The sequence below is a fragment of the Falco punctatus genome (genome assembly GCF_963210335.1).
Source record: "Falco punctatus genome assembly, chromosome: 8".
Taxonomy (NCBI): Eukaryota; Metazoa; Chordata; class Aves; order Falconiformes; family Falconidae; genus Falco; species Falco punctatus.
Genome location: NC_137588.1, coordinates 19,275,709 through 19,299,146, shown reverse-complemented (window position 1 = coordinate 19,299,146; position 23,438 = coordinate 19,275,709). Strand labels below are relative to the sequence as shown.

At 37.8% G+C, this 23,438-nt stretch overlaps 1 protein-coding gene across 5 annotated transcripts in view; it reads right to left on the bottom strand.

Moving 5' to 3' along the window:
- Nucleotides 1-23,438, bottom strand: part of ATF2 (activating transcription factor 2) — a 52,089-nt gene that overhangs the window by 9,956 nt on the left and 18,695 nt on the right. For 4 of the 5 annotated variants that reach the window (XM_080400549.1, XM_080400547.1, XM_080400551.1 and 1 more), the window contains 5 exons: nt 19,553-19,731; nt 19,112-19,226; nt 18,847-18,933; nt 7,578-7,727; nt 5,336-5,542 (listed from right to left, as the gene is read on the bottom strand). In XM_080400549.1, coding sequence (XP_080256675.1) covers nt 5,336-5,542; nt 7,578-7,727; nt 18,847-18,933; nt 19,112-19,226; nt 19,553-19,731 — 738 coding nt within the window. The remainder of the gene's footprint in view (nt 1-5,335; nt 5,543-7,577; nt 7,728-18,846; nt 18,934-19,111; nt 19,227-19,552; nt 19,732-23,438) is intronic. The other variant, XM_080400550.1, reaches the window with a different exon arrangement.

The window sequence follows — 23,438 nt, the reverse complement described above, 5'->3', positions numbered from 1 at the left end:
TTAGTAAGTGTTTGTTGATTTCCATATTAATTTTCTCCTTGGCAACCATACATAAACGTGTTGTATGAAGGAATCATTGATAATAATGACAAGATCCCGAAACGTCAGCTTATGTCACTAAAGCAGAGTGTAATCTAGGAGACAGCACCCGCAGAATCTAGTGACTAGGTTAATTTCCAGGCTGTGCCTTTCCACTATTGGGTGACCTTGAGCAAGGTCATTTTACTTCTTTGTGCTTCAGTTTCCCCATTTGTAAAATGGAGGACAGCGATACTTACCTTCCCTGTGAAGCAGTTTGATGTCTGTAGATGAGAAGCACTACATAATCACATTATATGTGACAATCCAAATTAAGAATGGTATGGCATTTTGATAGACCCATTTTCACTTTAAACAGTAGAAAAATGTTTATATATCTACAGAATCAAGTCCTCTGTAATGCTTTGTGACCCCCATATCTTGTCACACGATGTATTTTTCATGGGTTATTTTATTTTAAATATAAATCCTTTCCATTGATACTTGAAGTTACTTAAACTATAAGAACCTTTGCACAATAGCATAATATACCACACACGACACAACTGTTTGGTAAATGCGTATTTTTAGGCATTCGGGAGCAAGTTAAAGAAAAAACAAACACAGGAAAATTGGATTGCAACTAAAATTATTTGGGAAAAAAAACCCACGAGAAAGTCAAGCTATGTACTTGCAAGCTAGAAATGAGGCAATACAGTCAGAGACGAGATTACTTATAACTAAAAGGATTCCAAAGTAAAGAAAACAATTTTTTAAGAACAGAATTTATTAGGTTTCATTTCCCTAGGTAACGCAGTTTATAAACACCATAAATAAAATACCAGATTTTTAAAAGAAAAGCTCATCTTTATGTCCTCTCCATTTAGAAAACAAAAAAATGTAAGCCTTTATACTTGCAAAATCCTCTTAAACTATTAAGGGCTACTTTTCTATTCAGTTATTTTATTGTGTCAAATGTCTCTTTTAGAAAAACAAAGGCAAGAGCTGAAAGACAGCCAAAGTTCTGACTTCACAGCCGTTTCTAATGAAAGAAAAATGTAGCTGCAAACAAAAAAGGTTGCAACAAAAAAACCCCAACCAAAATCCCCACAAATTCTCTACCAGCTGGCGTTACATGTCCTGAAATCTTGGGCTGTTAAGAAAGCACACTACTTCTGCCTCCAGCTCTCAGCCTGCTCTTAGTTCACCATGTTATTTACAGAGGAGCCACAAATCCGGATGCCAAGCAGGCAGCTGCACAGAACTGACATAGCTGGGGAAAAAAAACCCTGAAGCGCTGATGCAGTTCTGAGACTTCTTGATAATCTACAGAAGCAGCAATGTCCAAGAATATGAAACATACTTCTGGTAGTTTAAAGGAATGTTGACAAAATAAGTGATCGAATCAGGAAAAGGTTTTCAGAGATTCTCTACCGTCATCTCTCACATTTTAAGGAAGAATTTTATACTCAAACAGCACATACAAGTATGAAGTCACTGTTTATCAGTGTAAGTAAAACTAACGTTTATGGAAAATATTTGAAAAGGCAAGTTTATAGATTAATGTCAGCTGTATTATAAATAGTAAGAATTGTGCTAACAGAAATAGAAAAAGGAAATGTATTATCTTACATTAAAGCGGATTTGAAAAACAAATGGAACAGCATTCCTATACTAAAAAAAACAGTTGAGGTATTCTCACTGAACACATAACTACCGTTGTTAATGGCATGAACACTGTGTGCCAACAGTGCTACATGCAATGCACAAATCATTCCCCAAAGTAGAACAGAGTATGTCTTCTAGACACATGGTAAGTGGAAAGTCACGGAAAAGCAATCCATGGTTATCATTTACTTATCACCAGTAAGAACCACTTCTAACTGGTAATAAAGGGGGGTTGTTAGAACCAGCTCCTATATACATTGTAGTTTCTTATGTATATGACAATAGCAAGTCTTTCCATCTCATTCAAGACATGTTAACGTGTGGGCAGTCATTTAACATGTGGTTAACATGCTGAAAACAGGTTAACAAGAAACACATGGAGTAAACACTTCAACAGTTGGCATAAAAAAAATAATTTCATGTTTTCCCACTGGAAAGGTCCTCCTCATTAATATGATCTCAAGTCAAGTGTATTTCATTAAATAAGCATGAAATACACCTCACATGCTGTCTAGAAGAATTTTTATGTTCCCACATTTCAGAACACACTAACATTAGAAAGCAGGTTTCTGGAGAAAGGTGTATCTATTTTTACTTGCACTCCATTCTTCAAAAGATACTTTCCCTTCTGTGTTCTTACGAAGGCATACTACGCAGCATACATTATGTTCTGCACCTGCCTATTTCTCCCTGGATCCAAAATGGGTATGTAATAGTGGACCAGACTAACCCCTACTCAGCAAGGTGTGGGACAGTATTTTTGAGGTATATTTACCAAAACTATCATCAGAGACAGGTAGATGTGACTTATGGGGAATAGGAGATTGTCTGTGGCTGAGTTAAACACTGCTCTTCCCATTTCTTTTTGGACAACTTCAACAAGATACCCCTATATGGGAAAGGACCTTTACTTATGGGCGTTTCTTTCGTAATTTAGCTTCCGCAGCATTTGTACAAACTACCACTTAATTGCTGATCCTTTAAAACCTAAAATGACCTTGTGAGGAAGGCAGGCTCTTCTACTAATACTTTGCCCTCTAAGGTTATTAAAGCAACAGGGACCACATACCTACCCTATAATGAACTCTGGCATCTGATCCTGCCATATGAGGGAGCTGCCAGTGGGGACACACTGTCAATACTTCCTTAACACGCTATATAGCACACTGTACCCTGCAGGACTGTGCAAGGCACAGAGGCAACACAACGTGGTATATAAAATTTAAGATCAATAAACAAGTCAACACATTAGTAGAAAACACAGTCCACAAAACCAAAACTGTAAATAAACTTTAAAAGGTTGGAAGCATGAAAAAATACCGTACATAGCAGAGCCTACAATAAAGACAGCCAAACTAACCTAAATATGTTACTGGCATGATGTAACAGATGGCAATTCTCCCTTAAGCAAAAATTTGAGAAGTATTGCTTAAAAGGGAAATCACATTCAAACATTTAAAAGAAAAAAGTAGGAAGAACTTAATCTACAGAAAGCTGAAAACTACAGAACAAAATACATGTATCAACCAACTAAACCTCTTTAAAATCTGTATGTATTGTCAGAGAGCTTCGAGTCCTAAACCCCATGACACTGACACTAGAAGCTTTGACAAACATTACAAGAAAGCTACTAACGGTGTTGAAAGAAGTCAGAATTATTACGTGAAGCAATCCAATGTAGACATTTTGGTATTAACCTGCTTTTGGAAATGTGACATCTTGGTAAATTCAGCTGAGCAGGTCATTTAGATATTAAAACAAAATATGAACTACTAAACCCTAACACTCAGTCTATAAAACTGTACTAAGGCAAAACTCCAATCTTATTAAATTTACTATTAAATATAAAATAAGTAATCATGGGTCATTACTGCCCACTATGCTGATCAGCTGTGTTAGCCTGTCAAGTGAAGAATTATTATGGAAATACAGGATTGATTAATGTTTTCACATAAAGTACAGTTTAATTATTTCTCTGACATTCAATTTTCTTTACAAGTCATTCTGTTCTTCACAGTTAACGGTTTTGCTTTTGGCAGCCCCTAAGAAAATTTTTCTTGAATTCACTATTACTGAGTTAACTCTTCGAAATCTGGAAATCTTTTGGTTATGGTACTTACATAGTTTTTGGTTCTAAACATTAGTATGTATAAGTTAAAGGCAGCTCACATAATACCAAAATTTACTTCAACTAAAAAAGCTGAAATACAGCCAATTTTTTTGGTTGTTCTTCTCCCTGTAGATCTACCTTCACTTGTTTATTAGATTACTTAAGCTATAGCGCTACATACCATTTTGTAATTAATGGATTTACAGTGAGGACTGTGACTGCATTAAAGGAAGGCATCTAAAGACTGTGAACAGGTATGAGAAGACTATATATTTGCAAGAAATTTAACTAATGCTACTGCACAGTGTCATGATTCTTAGAAGACAGGAAACTATTCTGCATTGTGCTCTTAGGTGGGAATTTCTTATATTCCTGGATATTCCTGGATATATTCCTGGATATAGCATCCTGCCTGGGATGCTGAGTATTTTTAAACATATGAAGACAACTTATATGCACTGTAATTTCGATTACATGACAAAAAGTAACCTCAACATGTCCTACTTTCCTGCTGGTCAAACTGGGACATTTTCTTTATCAAACAGCATGAAAGAGGAGTTTTAAATAGGAAGGATAAGATCTGTGAATTTGACTCAGTGAACACCTCTGATGAAAGAACAAGAAGCGAAACTTCAACATATCAAAATACTTTCCATTGCATTTTCTAAATGAATGCTTCATTTAGGAAACCGCATCATTTTTCCTTTCTGTAGTTTTCAAAACAAAGCTTTTAGACTTTTTATTTTGAAACAGTACTTTGTGCCAATTCTCATATGCTGCTGGAAAACATTAAGAAAGTACGCTTTAACATTTAATAGTAGTTTAAACAAAAGGGTCACAGATTCTTTTACAGGGGAAAAGTGTGTCCACATGACAACTTTGCAAGATTGACAACCTCAGATGAGGTGGAAAACCAACTTGCACCATCCACTAGATTACCCTCTTACAGTATGCTTCCCTCACTATGGGATTTATGCACACTGGGAGGGCAGCGTGGTGAAATTTGCACTGTCACTGCCTGTGCTGTACCTGTTCTGTGGACAAAAGAGGCCTTCAGTTTCCAGTGATGTCAATCTGGCACCTTTCACGAGCACTACATTCACTTTAAAGGAAAAAAAGTGAAGTTAAAAAGAACCAAAGAAAATCAAACCAAACCTTATTTAAATAACTCAGGCTGTGATACAAATTATTAAGAGCAAAATGTTTTTAAGGTAAGGCTATTACTTTACTAATAAGCCTTTACTCCAGCACATCTTGTCATCCTTGTTCAGTATCACAGTCTAAAAGTTATTTAAAATGGAACAAAGGACAATAGGGTATGATCCTAAAGCTTACACATCTTGAAATCCCGAGTATTCTCTTATATTCTTATTTTACTGCTATATGCAGTTAGTGCTGAATTCTCAATTCTGACCTGAACCACCTGTTACAAAACCATTTATATTTCAGATTTCATGCAAAGTTTAAGTTCCATTGCTCCAGGATCACTGTCTAAGAATGGAAAAACTTACTCATTTTTACTTGAAATAAAAAGTATACCTGTAACTGGCCATTTAGCGAGCTCAGGTCCTCAGCCTTCTTCTCCAGTGACTGCACCCAGACTTTCCGTTTCTGTCGGCATCTGGAAGCAGCAGCTCGGTTTCGCTCCAGAAACTTTCTTCTTTTCTCATCAGGGTCTTCATTGGCAGCTCTTCTTCGCCGACCACCTGTATTTGGTGTTTGCGGAGTAGGCTGAGCTGGTGATGCCTGAGAACAGTAAAAAGTATTAGAGAAGTTACCAGTGTAATACTATTCATGACTTAACCTACAGCACCAGTGTAAATACACGTCACATCTTTTGTGGAAAGCTACGTCATTTAACTCTACAGCTATTACAGATACGTTTTTAAAACTTTTACTATATTTACACACTTACCATGTTACATTAACATGTAACAATTTAATCATGCCTCTAGCTTTGGTTTAAAATGGCACTAAAAGAAGCCACTCACTTTACAGAGTTAAATTTGTATTTACATTTAAATTTGGCAACTGAATAAAGCCTGGAAGCAATACTTCTCTAGATGGACTCTCAGACATTCCTTTACTTATTCTGTTGACACAAGTATTCACAAAAGTTAAACTTGAAAACCCAAAATAGCTTTTCAATTTTCTGGTTTTGACCCTTTCCAAATACTCTTCCTGCAAACCCAGTCACAACTGAAATACTACACAATTTTTTACACCCAATATATAGAAGCTGTTTGACAAATGCTGTCAGTGCCGATACTCACTGATCCCTAGATCTCTAGATAGCAATTTCCTACTTGTTGATGTGTTCTCCACCGCTGCATACCAATTTCCCTTATACCCACCCACATATTATGACAGTATCAAAATCTTTCAATATTTTAAATTATACATTATAGTCCTTTCACAGCTGTATACAAATCCTAGGCAAACATTTAATGAATTATGATTAACGATATAATCGATCTTAAAATCCTTTAAAGTGATAGGATAGAGAGAACGTAACTGTCTACAGGACATATTTACAGATGCACCTGCACATTTAGTCTAGCACAGTAAGTTAGTTTTATTTTTAAATTAAAAACCCCCAAACACATCTCAGTTGTCATATTGATTTGGCATAAAATCTAGATAGCTAATAATAAAAAACCCCCTGGGAACTAGAATCAGCCCTTTAGAAATGAAACACTTGCAATTTCTTTGGTTTTTTTAAATACTAATTAGAAAGTAGGCACAAAATAACCAAACAGCAAGCTTTTAATCCTGAAAATTCTGCTATGTGATATTATGAAAATATTCTTTTAAAAAACTTAAGGTAGTATGGGAGAACAGCAGTCTTAAGGAGATCATTTCATGATGGGTAACCCTTCTCCTCTTTTTGTTCTAAACATATTTAGTTTAATACATTATTTGATTTCACTGGCTAGTCTAAGAATCTGTGTGCTTTCACTGCAGATGCAGGTCCTTCCAGTTCTGGGCCAAGTATGTAGCTTTTATAAAATTGGTGTTATGCTATGAATTCTGAAAATAACTCTAAAGAGACTTTTTAAAGCATTTTCAAAACACATTCCAAAAAGTTTTTTAGAAGCAGAACAGCAGCAATCCTCCAGGATTTGCCAGGGAAGTATGTCTTTCCTCCAGCAGCACTCCCACTTCCAGTCTGACTCAAAGGTCTTGCCCTTTATTTCCCCGTTCCCACCTATCATCCCAAAGGGACACCACACCATTCCGAAACTCGGCGGCCCCCAGTAAGTACCCAGGATGACACAATCACACAGCTGAAACTCTTCTGCCCAGAAAAGATCCTTCAAGCAAATTAACGTAAGTGTGATACCCGATGCAGTTAAAAATCTGAAGTGTTTACAATATAAAGTATTAAACAGATACAATATAAATACAAAATAAAAGACTTCAGTTTTTTTAATGTGTATTAACCAGTTGTACAATTTTCACTTACCACAGAATTTCATGTTAACGAACTCCAGAAATCAGGAGGACTTAGTTCTAAATTTGAGCAGTCAGATAACACCTATTTCGAAATCATCATCTTGGGTAATAAATTTTAGAAGGATCTAAGAACCTGTAAGAACTATAAACATTTTACTGCTACAGAACTATTGATTCAAGAGGTATCTATAGCAAAAATTAACCTCTATTTTACAAATTAAAAGTAAAGAAAAAAGTTCGGGTTTTTGATTTGGATGGGGTTTTTTTTTGGTCTCTTTTTGCATAACAAGGGGGTAGGAAGTACATGCTCACTCTGCTGTCATACCGGTGTTTCAGTCGTTGAAGTTGCAGGTTGTTGTAGTGACTGCGGTCGTGGTTCCTCTGACTGAGTCCTAACCAACCCGCTTGGATGTCCCTTGGCAGTATCTCCATTTGTTACCTGAGGGTGCTGCTGGGTCAAGGCTGCTTTCAATCTCTGAAAGCAGAAAAAAAAGAAGGAGAAAAAAAAAAAAAGATGAAATATTCCATCATGCTAACTTGAGGAGTTATTATTTATATTAGTAGTTCCGTTTTGGAAACAGGAGCTCCAACTCTAAAATAGCTACTTCTTTTTATCTAGGCATATACCTACTAATAGGTGACAATTTCTTGCAAGCATGACAAAAGGAATGAGGCTTTACATAAGATCCCAGAGAGAGAAGTATGGTAAGCTGTATGGAGAAGTAAACAGAAAGCTTCCTTCGTGATGAACTGTGCCCACAGAGATGACTGGAAGGCCACGAACAAACAGTCGCCAAGGCTGGTGTTATACAAGGTGCAGATCAGAAAGGTAACAACCACACATGAGGGGAAATGGGTAAAAAACAGAAAAAAACCCTTTCTTTCCATTTTAGAAATTCTGGTGTTGTCTGTCCATTTTAAAACAGTTTGTTAATGACTCCACTTTTTCAGGGTATTTACAAATACTCACCTCTACAATTCTTCCTATAAGTAATTATTAAATAAAAGCCAAAGTCTTTGCTGAAACATCTCAGCAATGCAAAAAATAATAACAAGCTTCAGGTTATATGTAAAGATTAGCATTTATTTATATAGAAATATGCAAGGTAACTGTTACGGCATGCTATTTTACACTTAAAAATTGCCAAAAGGTTTGAAGATCTTCCTTTATTGTACGCAGCCACTATGAAGAACTGTAACATCCAGCTGTATATAATACATTCAAGAGTTACTGACGACTTAATAGAATATTTTAAAGCATTTTATTGACTACCTTTTCAGAATTATTTCACTTAACTTCTGGTGAAATCTATTAGAACTATAACAGATAATATAGTCTATTTACAATGAATTCTTAATCTTAAGTGATATAGGGTCATACTAAATTTCAGCAGATGCAACTGCTCGTAATTCCAGATTATTTCTTAAAATTTCATTAATACTGTATAATTTATCATGACATTTTCAGTTTTGCTGAAGATTTTACCTTACCAGACAAATGCAACAATGATTTTCTACTGAGCAGTAGATTTTTAAAGAATCCAATACAAGTTTAATAAAAGATTAATGACTCAATACACGACAGTTTAAGAAAACTGATAACTTGTACGATCTTATTTTGAAATACGAACCAAGTATTGCCAAAGTACTAATAGCAACAGAATGTCTTAAAAATGCTGGCACAAGGCTGCATTTGGACAGCTCAAAATAAGCGGAAGGCTTCGCAACTATTTATGTAGATATCCTCTATAAACTGCAGTATCCAACGCCTCTCGACAATTAAGTCATTGGAATATAGTGACAGCTCTCTCCTACCTTGCACGATGACAGGCTTTCCTGGATCCTATTCTACAATTAGAACAACAGATTGCAGATTACCTCTGTCAGAACTGCAAAAAATCTTCAGGTCTGCAATAAGGTACGTTACATCAGCTATCAAATCCATACAGTTGACTGTTGCATCTAGCCACCACCAGCAGGTATCCTATTTGAGGACTACAAAGAGAACTGAGGAACTCCAACATTCCTCTGCTGGGTTACTATTATGTAACCAGTGACTTCTGTAGTAAATCTTTTCTGCAGCAACTGCTCTAGATTAAATTAACAGCACAAATTCCCCAGACAGGGACTGATCAAGTGCACATAAAAATTTGGTGTTAATGAAGTTCTGCTCCCCACCTCATTTTTGTATCCACTTTGTAAGTTTCCCAGAATGAATAAAGTGCTTTCAGAAAAGTACACAGAACAAATTTACAGTAATTTCCCCAGTGCTCAACTCTAACAACAAAAATTTTTGATAGCTGCAGGCATCAGGGCAGAATGACAGAAATTTTTAAGACAACATGCTCATCATAACAAGTACATGTACAGCACCCTGAAAATCCTAAGCTCTTTGCCAGTTGTTCCAACACTTTCTTTACAGTATTAAAACAAACTCATGAATTAACTTGCACCTTCCTAATTCACCTTGGAAAAACAAGCCAACTAAAAAATTTCAGTCCCGTCTCCAGCTAAACAAGCGCAGAAAGGCCCTAAGTGTTTTTTGTCTAATTAAAATTACTAAAGCCAAAGTCTATGATCTAAATACAACAATTGAAAGGTTCACAAGATGATTTCCCCCCTACTCTTCAAATTTCTAGCTAATCCTGGTCATTAAATGGTAAAATTTTCTAAGCTAACACCAGGACTACCAGGGAAACATATCACTTCCAAATCACTTTAAAAAAAGTATTTTTAAAGGAACTAGTAAATATTTAATGTTAATATGACAACTTTATCCCACATACTTTTTGATAAGTTATTAACATCCAATTTTTCAAAACGTATTTTCATTTATTATCTGAATCACTTTAGAAGTGTTTCTTGTAACTTGCTCTTCAGCAGGAGGTGAAAACTTTCAGGAGTCAAAATCAAGACAGTCATGACAGTACAAATTAGTGGTAACAAATCACTTACAATGTGTTTGTTTTAACTCCTGCTGAGGTTTTAAGGGTATGCTCTCTTTTATTTCAAGCCATCATCACATGAGATTTTTAAAAGCTACTGTCTCAAAAATTACTTGTATTGGGTTTGCATGGCAAGGTTTTGTTAGCAGAGGTGGCTTCTGTGAGAAGCTGCAAGAAGCTGTCCCCATGTCTGATGGATCCAGCGCCAGCCGGCCCCAAGACGGACCTGCCGCTGGCCAAGGCTGAGCCCATCAGTGATGACAGCAGCACCTCTGGGACAGTGTATTTGAGAAGGGGGGAAAAAAAGTTGCTGCACAACAGCAATTGCAGCAAGAGAGAGAAGTGAGACTGTGTGAGAGCAACAACTCTGCAGCCCCCCAGGTCAGTGCAGAAGGAGGGGCAGGAGTGGCTCCAAGTACCAGAGCAGAGGTTCTCCCACAGCCCCTGGTGAAGACCATGGTGAGACTGGCTGTGCCCCTGCACCCATGGAGGTCCACAGTGGAGCAAGATAACAACCTGCAGCCCATGAGGGACCCCACACCAGAGCAGGTGGATGCCTGAAGGAAGCTGTGACCCTGTGGGAAGCCCACGCTGCAGCTGGCTTGCTGGCAGGACTTGCGACCCCATGGGGGACTCACGCTGGAGCAGTTAGTGAAGGACTGTCTCCTGTGGGAGGGAGCTCATGTTGGAGCAGGGGAAGACTGTGAGGAGCCTCCCCCTGAGGAGGAGGGAGCAGCAGAAACAACCTGTGATTAACTGACTGCAAGCCCCGTTCCCTGTCCCCCTGCATCGCTGTGGGGGAGGAGGTAGAGAAACCGGGAGTGAAGTTGAGCCTGGGAAGAAGGGAGGGGTGAGGGGAAGGTGTTTTAAGATTTGGTTTTATTTCTCATTATCCTACTCTGATTTGATTGGCAACAAATTAAACTAATCTCCCCAAAGCGAGTCTGTTTTGCCTGTGATGGTACTTGCTGAGTGACCTCCCTGTCCTCATCTCAACCCAGAAGCCTCTTGTTGTACAGCCTCTCCCCTGTCTGCCTGAGGAGTGACAGTGCTGCTCTGGTGGGCACCCAGCACCCAGCCAGGGTCTACCCACCGCATGACTCAACCGAGACACAGCAACCTGCCATACATACACACTCCTCCTCCACTGCCACGAGAAATAAAAATTATTAGATTTCATCCAACTCAAGTGCCTGAATATGTAAGTTCAGTGATAACAAGCTAACTTCTGGTTTTCATGGCAGTGGAGCATAAACATTTATATAGTTAGTATATGTGTGGCCAGACTGGTCTACTCTGCTCGTGACTGCATGAGCAAATCTTGATGTAAGCATCCTCCACAAAAATAACCTAAAACAATAGTCTGTGAATCCCTAGAAATGCTTTGTAGTATTTGCTTCAAGTTGGATACTTAAAGTTTCACTGGGATATCCATTTTCTTAGCAAAAGAAATGCCAAGGTTCAGAAGATTTAGGAGATGAAACAAAACTAATTAGGGTTTGGGATTTTTTTTTTTAATGTGCACGTAAAGCAAGTAACTTATTATTGTTTAGTTCCATTCTTTCGACTTCTGCATTTCTGTGCAAATAAGAAATATTTGCAAACTTAACCTAAAAAGAAAGGAAGTTTATGCTATTAAATTTGTATATTTTACACTGAATTTGAAAACAGCAGTAGAAAGCAAAAGAAATAGCACAATATTATCTATGTTATAAAAGATGTGTCATCAGGCACAATGGTTGTGCCAACAGCCAAAGCAGGACTTAAAACTTTCCCTATTGTAATGCTAACATTTAATCTGGTAAATCTGTAAGTAAAAATAAATTCCTTTTGAAAATTGCATTGTTAAATGTAATGTACTATGGAAACAGAAATAGAAAATAATTGGGTTTCGTTGTATTTTACAGAGTCTAAAAGTTGAAATTCAAACAGCTTATGATTAAAATTATCCACAAATGCAGAAATCTGTGAAAATCTGAGGAATAGCTACAGATCTTCACAAGGAGAGATCCAGCTCATGTATTTCAAAGGTTTCATATTTTTGAAGGCAAAATACTATATGGATGTTGTGCTTCCTGAGTAGGGAGATAGTTACCCCAAATACAACAAGAAGCACAGTTTTAAAAATCAAGTATATAGAAACAAATATTAGAATAAATGTATATAAGCATTATTATGCAGGGAAACCTGATGACAACCAAGGTTTGTTTGATATTATTTGGTTATTACAGGCAAACTAAAAATGGGATTGTCAAATAGCTTAACAGCTTTTAAAGTCTTTATTAGCAATGTTTTATTGTTCATGTGTATCCTTGAAAACAAATCCTCACTGCATCTGTCAAAATTTGGTAGGACTAGATCATTCCATCAAGAGCTCACAGAAACGAGATAATATTCTCCAGAAACAGTTTGTGAAAAACTCAGATCCATATTTCATATCTGCCACAAAAGCTCATCAGAGTAATAACCCTCCTTCTCCTGGGTGTTATCCTACCATCTGCTGTTCTATTACTTATCTTTATTTTGCAACTAATTAACAGCATAATCTTCTAAATTCAGCAAGTTAATTATCATTATTGTGGTCTTTGCAGCATCATCAGTCCTTATGAAGTCTTGTCTCTCCACCCCCAGAGAACATATGAAAATGAAGTAGGTTGTGAGAGGGTCTGTTTCTTTAGAGTAGGCTCATTAGGTGTTTGCTGATTAGCTCGGCATGCAGAGAGACAGGTCAGAAGAATTCTGCTGAACACAAGGTCCCATGCCAGGCTCCAGCAAGTTAATGTCGGTTTCTGAACATTTGCCAAGCTGCCCTCTGTCACTTCTCAGTAGAAACCTCCTGCAGAAAGCCTACTGGTTGCCCACTGTGTGCAAGGTATTTCTCAGATTGTGACAAAAGCTTTTATATGGGTAGGAGGAGACGGAGGGAAACATTCAGTGTTAAATGGATTTTTAAGTTCTTCAGAAACTTCTGCAACGCATGCAGAAGGGTCTGAACATTAAGTTTGCATCCACAAGCTGTATTCTCTCTTTCAAAAAAAAAGGATGTTTTACACCTAGGAGTAACTCACGGCTCACATTTCATATACAGAAAGCACACAATTACAGATCTTCTCACAAAAAGATCAGAAGCAATTCTGGAATATTTAGAAGCATGCATCCTTACCTTAGTGAGGAAGTATTTTGTTTTGTCTTGTTTCAAGACGGCTATTACACCTACTTCAAAGCCTCTCTAAAATACCACAAAACTGACTTAAGTAAAATCAAATGGCACTAAAACCTCTAATTTGATTTTTATCAAATTAGTCCTCACCTTCACTTAAAAAAAGAAAAAGGAAGTCTACACAACAGTAGCCTTTTGTAAACAGGTAAGAGAGAAATGAATTATTGAGATGAGGAATGAAATCAGAGCACAAACTGCTTTTCCTATTACAAAACTCTAAAATACTTTAGTTCCTTGAAATGTTATCCAAGAAATGAACTGCAGAAATAGCCTCTGTAAAAAAAGGCACAAAGCACAAATGAAGGGAAGTGCCTGGCTCCTGCCAGGTGTTTTATCCAAAACATAAGGAATTGTGCCTTCTGTGCAGGACAGACCTGTATCTGACAACAATTCAGCAGTTTGGGGATATCGCATCTTAAAGTGACAACATTACTGCAGACAGTTCAAGAATTTTACTCAGTCTCCAAAGCAGGTAGATCTGTGCCAATTAAGAATACCTTTAAATAGTATTGTCATACATATGACAGTAGAAAATGCAGAATACCATGTTAGGGAAGTGTGGTCTTTGAATAAAAGAAAGACTCAACGATGGCCAAAAGTATATATGACAAAACCCTTTGGAGACAGGAAAAAAACAGATTAACTTTCCAAATTTTGCATCCTATACCACTACCAAACTTACTTTAATATTCGAGAAATGGTTGCAATGTTAGGAAACTATTTGAGCATGTTTCTTATATTTGCTACATATTCTATTTCTACCTTTTATAATGCAATATGAAAAAAATCTGTAAGACTATGACATCTGTCCGTAAAAAACAGCAAAAAAATTATCCAAATAACATATAAAGCAACAACCAAGAACATCGCAAAGATCTATAAAAATCCTGACATGTGGTCCTTAAGTGTTGAGAAGGGAACATCGCAGCTTTACCACTTCATCCAGCTTTCTGTTCAAAAGACACTAAGAATACTAGGCTGATAGACTTCATAGAATCATAGAGTAGTTTAGGTTGGAAAACACTTTTAACATTAAGTCCAAGTGTTAACCCAGGACTGCCAAGTCCGTCACTAAATCGTGTCCCTAAGCACCACACCTACATGTCTTTTAAACACCTCCAGGGATGCTGACACTATCACCTCCCTGGGCAGCCTGCTCCAATGCTTGACCACCCTTTCAGCAAAGAAATTTTTCCTAAAAACCCAATCTAAACCTCCCCTGGCACAACCCGAGGCCATTTTCTCTCACCTTATCATTTGTACCTGGGAGAAGAGACCAACACCCATCTTGCCTAAAACATGCTTGTAGGTAGTTGTAGAGAGTGGTAAGGTTCCTCCAAGCCTCCTTTCCTCCAGGCTAAGCAACCCTAGATCCCTCAGCCGCTCCTCATAAGACTTATGCTCCAAGCCATTCACCAGCTTCACTGTCCTTCCCTGGACATGCTCCAGCACCTCTACATCCCTCTTGAAGTGAGGGGTCCAAAACTGAACACCCAGTGTTCGAGGTACAGCCTCACCAGTGCAGAGTACAGGGGGATGATCACTGTCATGGTCCTGCTGGCCACACAGTTTCTGATACAAGCCAGGATGCTCTTGGCCACCTGGGCACACTGCTGGCTCATGTTCAGCACCCCCAGGTCCTTTTCCACCACGCAACTTTCCAGCTGCTATTCCCCAAGCCTGTAGCGTTGTGTGGGGTTGTTGTGACCCAAGTGCAGGATCCGGCACTTCTCCCTGTTGAACCTCATACAATTGGCCTTGGCCCATGGGTCCAGCCTGTCCACATCCCTCTGCAGAGCATCCTGCCCTTGAGCAGATCAGCACTCTCCCCCAGCTTGGTGTTGTCTGTAAACTTACTGAGGGTGCACTCAATCCCCTTGTCCAGATCGTCAATAAAAGATATTAAACAGGGCTGTCCCCAATACTGAGCCCTGGGGAACACCACTTATGACCAGCTGCCAACTGGATTTAACTCCATTCACCACCACTCTTTGGGCCCAGCCATCCAGCCAGTTTTTCACCCAGTGAAGAGTATGCCTGTGCATGCCATAAGCAACCAGTTTCTCCAGAAGAATGCTGTGGGAAACTGTGTCAAAGGCTTTGGTAAAGTCTAGGTAAACAATATCTGCAGACCTTCCCTCATCCACTAAGTGCGTCACCTTGTCGTAGAAGGAGATCAGGTTAGCCAAGCAGGACCTGCCTTTCATAAACCCACGCTGGCTGGGTCTGATCCCCTCGTTGTCCTTCACATGCTGCATGATGGCACTCAAGGTGATCTGCTCCATAACCTTCCTCAGCACCAAGGTCAGGCTGACAGGCCTGTAGTTTCTCAGATCCTCCTTCTGGCCCTTCTTGTAGATGGGCATCACATTTTCTAACCTCCAGTTAGCCCGGTTAGCCGGGACTGCTGATACATTTTTGAAAGTGTCTTGATAAGCACTTCCACCAGCTCCCTCAGTACCCCCGAGTAGATCGCATCCAGCCCCACAGACTTGTGTGTGTCTAAGTAGTGAGCCGGTCACTGACCATTTCCCCTTGGATTATGGGGGCTTCATTCTGCTCCCTGTCCCTGTCTTCCAGCTCAGGGGGGCGGGTACCCAGAGAACAACTGGTCTTACTATTAAAGACTGAGGTGAAGAAGGCATTAAGTATCTCAGCCTTTTCCTCACCCTTTGTCACTATGCTTCCCCCCACATCCAATAAAGGACGCAGATTCTCTTTAGCCCTCCTTTTGTTGCTGATGTATTTACAGGGGAAAAAAATACTGTCTTTTATGGCAGTAGCCACATTCAAGTTCTAGTTGGGCTTTGGCCCTTCTAATTTTCTGCCTGCATAACCTCACAACACCTTTTTAGTCCTCCTGAGTTGCCTGCCCCTTCTTCTAAAGGTCACAAACTCTCCTTTTTTCCGGAGTTCCAGCCAAAGCTCTCTCTTCAGCCAGGCTGGTACTCCTCCCTGCCGGCTCATCTTTCCGCACATGGGGACAGCCTGCTCCTGTGCCTTTTCAGATTTCCTTCTTGAACAATGTCCAGCCTTCCCGGACTCCTTTGCTCTTCAGGACTGCCTCCCCACATGAGGGAGCAATGTGGCTATGGTAGGCAAAAGGACACAGGAAGTGTGCCCAGCGTTCTGCTAACTTAAAGATACCAACAACTCCACAAACTGCAGTATACTGTTAATAGATGAATCATACACTGTGACAAAACACACACTGTTAACTTACTAAATTTCAGTGGAACAGCTTATATTTCAACTTTAAATGTGAACTATTAATGAAATAAAAAGCAAAATAGCTGCTGTAAAACCAAATATTAAGTCTTCTCTTGGCTTAACCAGGAACACAAGCGAAAAATAAACCTGATTACCATACCTTTGCAGAATTTAGTATGTAACAAGCAAAATTGTTTTCCAGATAAATGAAAAAGGAAGGATTTGGCATCACAAAGACTTAAATTTTAAAAATTAAACGGAACTTTACAGTTAATAAACCATCACATATCTGCCATCAATGCATCACATGGCATAGTGAGTTAGTCTTCCTGTTGGAAGCTTTTCTGCATAAACATTAAGTATCTCATTAAATTGCTTTCACTTTAGGAGTGGTAAGAAATAAAGTTTTTTATTTTTTGTGAATAGGCACTATATAAAAGTAAATGAGCATAAGAAATATACATAATACTGATATTCTTGAATTCTGCTCATGCTTTATATTAAGCGACAAGAATACTGCAAATACCCTTTTTACAGTCTCACTTAAAACAAAAGATAAGCAATCACTGAAGTGCACATATTAGCTAAATTCTAACGAGAAGACTAATGAGACTGTTAAATCTTAAGTCTAATGATCTTTGTTTTTCTTTGCATCTGCGTGATTGTTTCTTCCAATGTTAGATCAAAGTCTTCACCACATACACATATTTCCCTCCCCCCTTTAAAGCTTTATAAGAGCAAATCACTCAGTAATATGTGAAAAACCCTATTTCTTGCCCATCTAAAAAGTTATTTGAAACCAATTCCTCCTGGATTTCAGAAAGCAGAATTCAGTGCATGAGTTTCCTGACTCTATGGAATGCACAGTTTCTGACAAAATGGTTCTTGTTTTCACTTTCTCACATTCTTCTCTCCTGGATTTAAGATAAATTAATCTCATCAGAGCTGGTTACATTTAAGTATTTCCTCAGGTATTAAAAGATTTCTTTTCCCATTCCTACCAACAGACCTTCTTCCTTTCTGTCCCCCTTTAAAAGTCATCACGTTCAACAGAGAAAGAAAATTAAGGAAGACCTGACAGCACTAGGAAAAGTCAATGCACTGGTGACCAGATCTCCAAAGTAGCTTCATTATTTGGTGAATGTGGTATAGTGTGCCCACTATATTGGAATCCTCCAGACAGCAGAATGATTAGGATTCCCAGACTCACTGTTTTTCATATGGTTTGAGGAGAGAAAACGGGTAAGGAAAGAAAGCCTACAGGGTTAGGTCAAGAGAAATGAGATATCAAAGGATGTTAAGGGCATCCTCCCACTTACCAATACTAATGTACAAAAATACATTTTATCTAGCACATGTTCCCGATTCTTTTCTAGCACAGAGTCAAAAGAGGAACACTACTTCACAAGACATATTGTTTTCAGAGGCATCTTGTAAATACATGAATGGGTTAATTATTGTTTAATAGTAGATTTTCTATTGCTTTAGAACAGTTGGAACAAACAAAACCAGCAAAAACAAAAAAGCAACTACCTAATGTTGCAGAAATTTTTTCAATAAATGGCTTGATGCTAACTACCACCATAACTGGATCACTAATATTTTAAATAAAACAAAATAAACTTTCTTCTGCCTGTTTTTCTCATGATCTTCCCCAAATAACACCCAACCCCCTAAAACTGCCCTGACACAACAGAAACAACCTCCATGCAAAACAATTTCCTAACTCAGTAATACATATCTAATTACAAAATTCTTGCCAAATGGACTATATTCAGCTGAGATTCTGAAAGAATTGTTAAAAACTTTTTTCTTTTCCTAGATTTTTTTTAAGAAATATCATATCCTTATAGATGAAACATATTCTGCTTCTCTGAAGGTGATGTTTACTGTTAATATACTATTAATCTTGTCTTTCTTCCAACTAACATTTCTTACCCTCCAACACGAGGAGCAAGAAGGAGTTTAGTTAAAAATCTAGTTCATTTAAAAGAATGATTGAAAATAAGATCAAAATGGCCATTAACAACAGAACTAACATAGGCTGGAATTTGAAATAACTGTAAAATAAACACAGCTGTTATTTTTCTGTTTTTATTAAATTCGTACTTGCTGAATTTAGACTAACAAAATAAAACTAAAGCTGTTTTAGAAAGCAATAGAATTTAATTAATTTCTCAAGTAATTCTTCTTGAGGAATAATGGAGTTTTTCACTTACCAATTTAGCCTCAGACTGCACTGGCTGTGGGGAGGAAGGCCCTGGGATTCCTGGGATACTAGGCACCATGGTGACAGGTCTAACAAGCTGACCAGATAAAGTATAAAAATGAAGAAAACCTGAGTATGTTATCATAATAGAGAGCATATGACAGCATTACCCTCTGAAGCCAAAACAGCTATCAAGCTGCTTAGAACTAAGTTCTATGCTGCACTTATGCAAATCTGCTCCACTTTCAAATTAATATAGCATCATGCTTACTTACTGGAACTGCAGCAGGGACATGCACATTAGAATTTGTGATAGATGCAGGAATAGCAACAGGCATGGTTTGTCCATTAGGAAGATGTAACAGCAGAGGAAAAGGACCTGGAACTGGACTGAAAAAGGCATGAACTATATAAAAGAAAACTTATCCAGAGAAGAGAACAAGTTTACACATTATTTTAAATTGGTTTGTTTGTTTACAGTTGTAATGTAGTATTTATTTGGAGATCAAAAATATGAACTTAGTGATGAGGAGAACATGGAATTATATTTCACATGTAGTGAAAATTGTATGTTTCATATGTAGTAAAGCATCACGTTACACCAAAGCATCTCAGATTTGTACATTAACTGCAGAAATAGTAACCGAAAATAAAAAAAATCCAACATATTTTTAAATTCTGTAAGAAAATATTTTACTAAGATTTATGTAACTTACACTATTGGTCTGTTAGAGGATGGAGCCTGGGTAATAACAGTACTAGACGTTGGTGATGGTATTGCCTGCTGAATAATAACACTTGAGTCAGAACTTGTAAGTAATACATTAGGAACCTGTAGTGATGCTGGACGAACTATTGTTGATGTAGGCTGTGCGGTTTGCTGCAGTGACACTTCCTGAGGAAAAACAAAAATTAATCAGTTTGTAAAATACAACTATAGACCATTAATTCTGACTGGTAAATGAACACAGTTTAATAGAACAAATCAGAGTTTCTATAACGTTATGCAAGTAAAACCAGTTATACAATTAAAAACATTCAAAATCCCTTTGGATGAATCATTTAAACCATCAAAGTGAAATTGTTCCAACGACAGTGATTTTAGTTTTATGACAAATGCTGGCTCAGTTTAAGGCTACTATTATTTATAATTCAGTTTTGAACTGGTATTATGGTTTTCTTTGCCAAGAAGCCCGTGGTGCTATCAGCACCATCATGTCTACCAACACTCTTAAGAAAAACATTTTATGATGTCCTTATGTACATTTCATTTTCAGTCCATTGTTCTGGGTTTAAACAAGAGAAACAAAACTGGGTTTTGATTCAGTAAAAGGGAAAAAAAATATGTCTCTTAACTAGTGCTACTAAGTGAAAAAAATACTTGGGAGTGTTACATGCATAGCTTTGCTAAATATGTGCATATCTTGATGCAGAAGAAATTACTTCAGCACAGAAATTAAACCTCCTTAGTCCAAGTAAATAGTAGACAGAATTTACTATAGTTCTTGGCTTAGCAATCAGGTAAAGTACATCACCAATTAGAATGTAATACCTGCATCTGCTGTTTCTGAAAACCTAGAAATGCCCATTATAACCAATGCCTTCCTTCTCAGGAAACCCTTGATGTTGTTAGACTTCAGATTTACCTTCAGACAGGATTCTTCCAAGTTATTTATTCTTTTGACATTAGCTACTGCAATCAATGACACATAAAACTACACTCAATCAGCAAACTTCAGTTGCTCCACTGTTAAATCGTAATTCAAAGAGAACATCTCATACCTGTGTCATACAGGCTACACTGATTACCATTTGCTCTGAATTAAGTTTAAGTCTTTAAAATTAATTCACAATGCTTTAAGTAGCAAGGTCTTAGCTGTCTTACAGTTTATTTTTCTTTTTATGCATCCATTGCAAAATGTATGTGTTCCTCTGAGCACTTCATAGAACTCTAAGTGGGCTGGCAAACTGTGGGCTTTAAAAAAGGACAGACTTTAGATTCAAAAGCTCAGAGGCTAGATTTGTCATCAGCATTCATTAGTTTGTTCAGGCTTTTCCCCAAGGGACCTAAAAGACGATTTACAGTGAATGAGAGTTTTCGGATAACCGTGAGCTGTATGTGGAAAGCTAGTTTTTTCCTTTAGTATCAATCTGGTGTATTTACAAATGTTATCCAATATTTGAGCACAGTACCTAGAATTACAGATGAGCGTTCAGTCAAAATAAGCAAACATCCAGTACAGAATTGCAGAAACATAAAAAAAATTTGGAAGAGGTGACTAATGCATATTCTTAGGACAGGATTACCAACTCCTTTGCAAATAAGGAATTTGGTATAACAGCTACACAGATCTTATTCGGTGAGAAGAACCACAGGGAAAACAGAGAGGAGACAATCATTTGACTGTGAGAAATTGGGAGGAAGGCATAAGAGAATACCTACCCTGATCTTTTGGCAATGGTCAGTTCAGAAATAAATATTGTGTGATTCTGCACTGGTTTCAGCTTCACCCTTTCCTGCCTGCCGTTTGCCACCATTACCCGTCTCATTACCGTGAGCAAAGCGCCACTACAAAGTCCATTCCCATTGCAGGGATCTGACACAGAAACACCCGTGTTTGCCCCTAAGAGCCAAAAGAGCTGTAACAGTTCTTTTTCTTGTTCTTCCTTTCACCTGAAACATCTTCATACATGGCAACCGCATATATAGAAAAGTTCATGTATAAATATAAATTTAGATATACGAACACCACAGAATAGTTATGGCAAAGTAACACTGATTTCCATAAAAAAGGGGAAAAAGACCGATGGCTAACAGCAGCCACAGAACCATGTACATAGCTGTAATACAAAAACTTAAATTAACCGGATATTCACACATTCTCAACAACAGTAATGCTGGAACAGCCCCTTCTATATGGGTTTGTGCCAGTGTAAGTACCTGTCTGTGTGGATGGGGAAACAGCTACCAAAATAGAGAAGGCAGCCAAGAGAAGTGCTGAGAGCCAGCATAAAGTCTCCCAAGCACAGGTAAACTCCAGAGAAAACCAGCCCTGCTGAATTTGCAAGGATTCATGAACCTGTAAGCTAGCATGAACATGCTGTACAATTCAGACAGCATCCAAACCCACAGTGGCTGCTATACGTGAGCAAAGATTACAGGATTACATAGACACTTGATGAAAGAACGGACCCTTTGAAGGACTTTCACAGATTCACAGAATGGTTGGAGCTGGAAGGGACCTTTAAAAATCATATAGTCCAACCCTTCTGGGACATCTCTCACCAGATCGGGTTGCTCAGAGCCCCACTCAATCTGACCTTGAACACTTTCTGAAAACCTGCCTAGAAGTCACTGGCATGTCAGTACAACCTTCTACCTCTCAGCAAGCAGCTGGGATTAGCCTCCCAACTGTTGCTGCAACCAGGTAACTATGTATGAGTGAGCGAGTAAGTTATGGCTCTCTGAATACTCATTGGCTATTAGCAACAATAGCTTAATTACCAGGTGTTCTAATAAATACTGACTGTAAAACTGGGTCTCTCCCTGACTTGATTCCATACTAGGAAAAAGGCAATCTGCAACTTTTAGACAAAGTGCTCTATGGAAACCAGATTCAGCAATGATCAGAAGAGTAACGTATGAAATTCCGAAATAAATCTATATAATTCTGATGACAAAAACCTCACATGCACACAATTATTTCTGTGTGTTACAGACAGCATTTATGCTTTGTTTAGAAGATCAGAAACAATCCTCAACAACAGATTTACTGAGTGTGTTTACACAGTCAAAACCAAAGTACTTTCAACTTCCTCTTTACTTCTTACACTAACTCGATGTGTGCTACACACTGAAAAATGCATGCATACGCTAGTTACAGCAACAATGTGGCAGTAACACCAGAGGCAGATTTAAGAAGCATGGATCTAAAGGAAACTGACATTTGGTTAGCGTATAAAAACAAAACCATATGCACACCAGTCTGATAGGAGACATTAATTGGTCATCAACATTGCACTAAAGAAGTATAAATTTTGTCTGAAATAAAAAAGTTTGTAAATATATTCTGCTAAATTAAAGAAAAACAGAGATGACTTTTTAAACCAAAGTGATCATACCCTCACCCACCTTTTCAAGAAAGAAGTTTAAGCCTATTCAAAGATATCAGACTTATTGAAAGGACATCTCCAACTCTTCTGTTTTTGAAACTAAACCCCACTGAATTGGAAAATATTTTACAGAAGACAAGAGTTACTTTATTTAAGAAGTGTTTTCAGAGATAAATATTTCAAGTAGTTTGTATCTAAAAGCAAGTATCATGCAATAACTTCCTAATGCTATCGATAAATATACAGAATTCTTTATACAGCAATGTAAATGGCCAGAACTAATACTGTCATTGATCATTACTGTAAGAAAATGATTGGTTTTAAAACAATTGTTGGACAATTAGCTACCTGACAACTAAACAATTTGTGAACCTCTTGTTGAGGGTCACTCTTTACAATACTGTTAATAAGCAACCATGAGTTTGAAAGCTCTCAATAAACTAGATTTCATTTGCTTGTTATTTTAAGGCTAAAAGGCTTTGCACACTT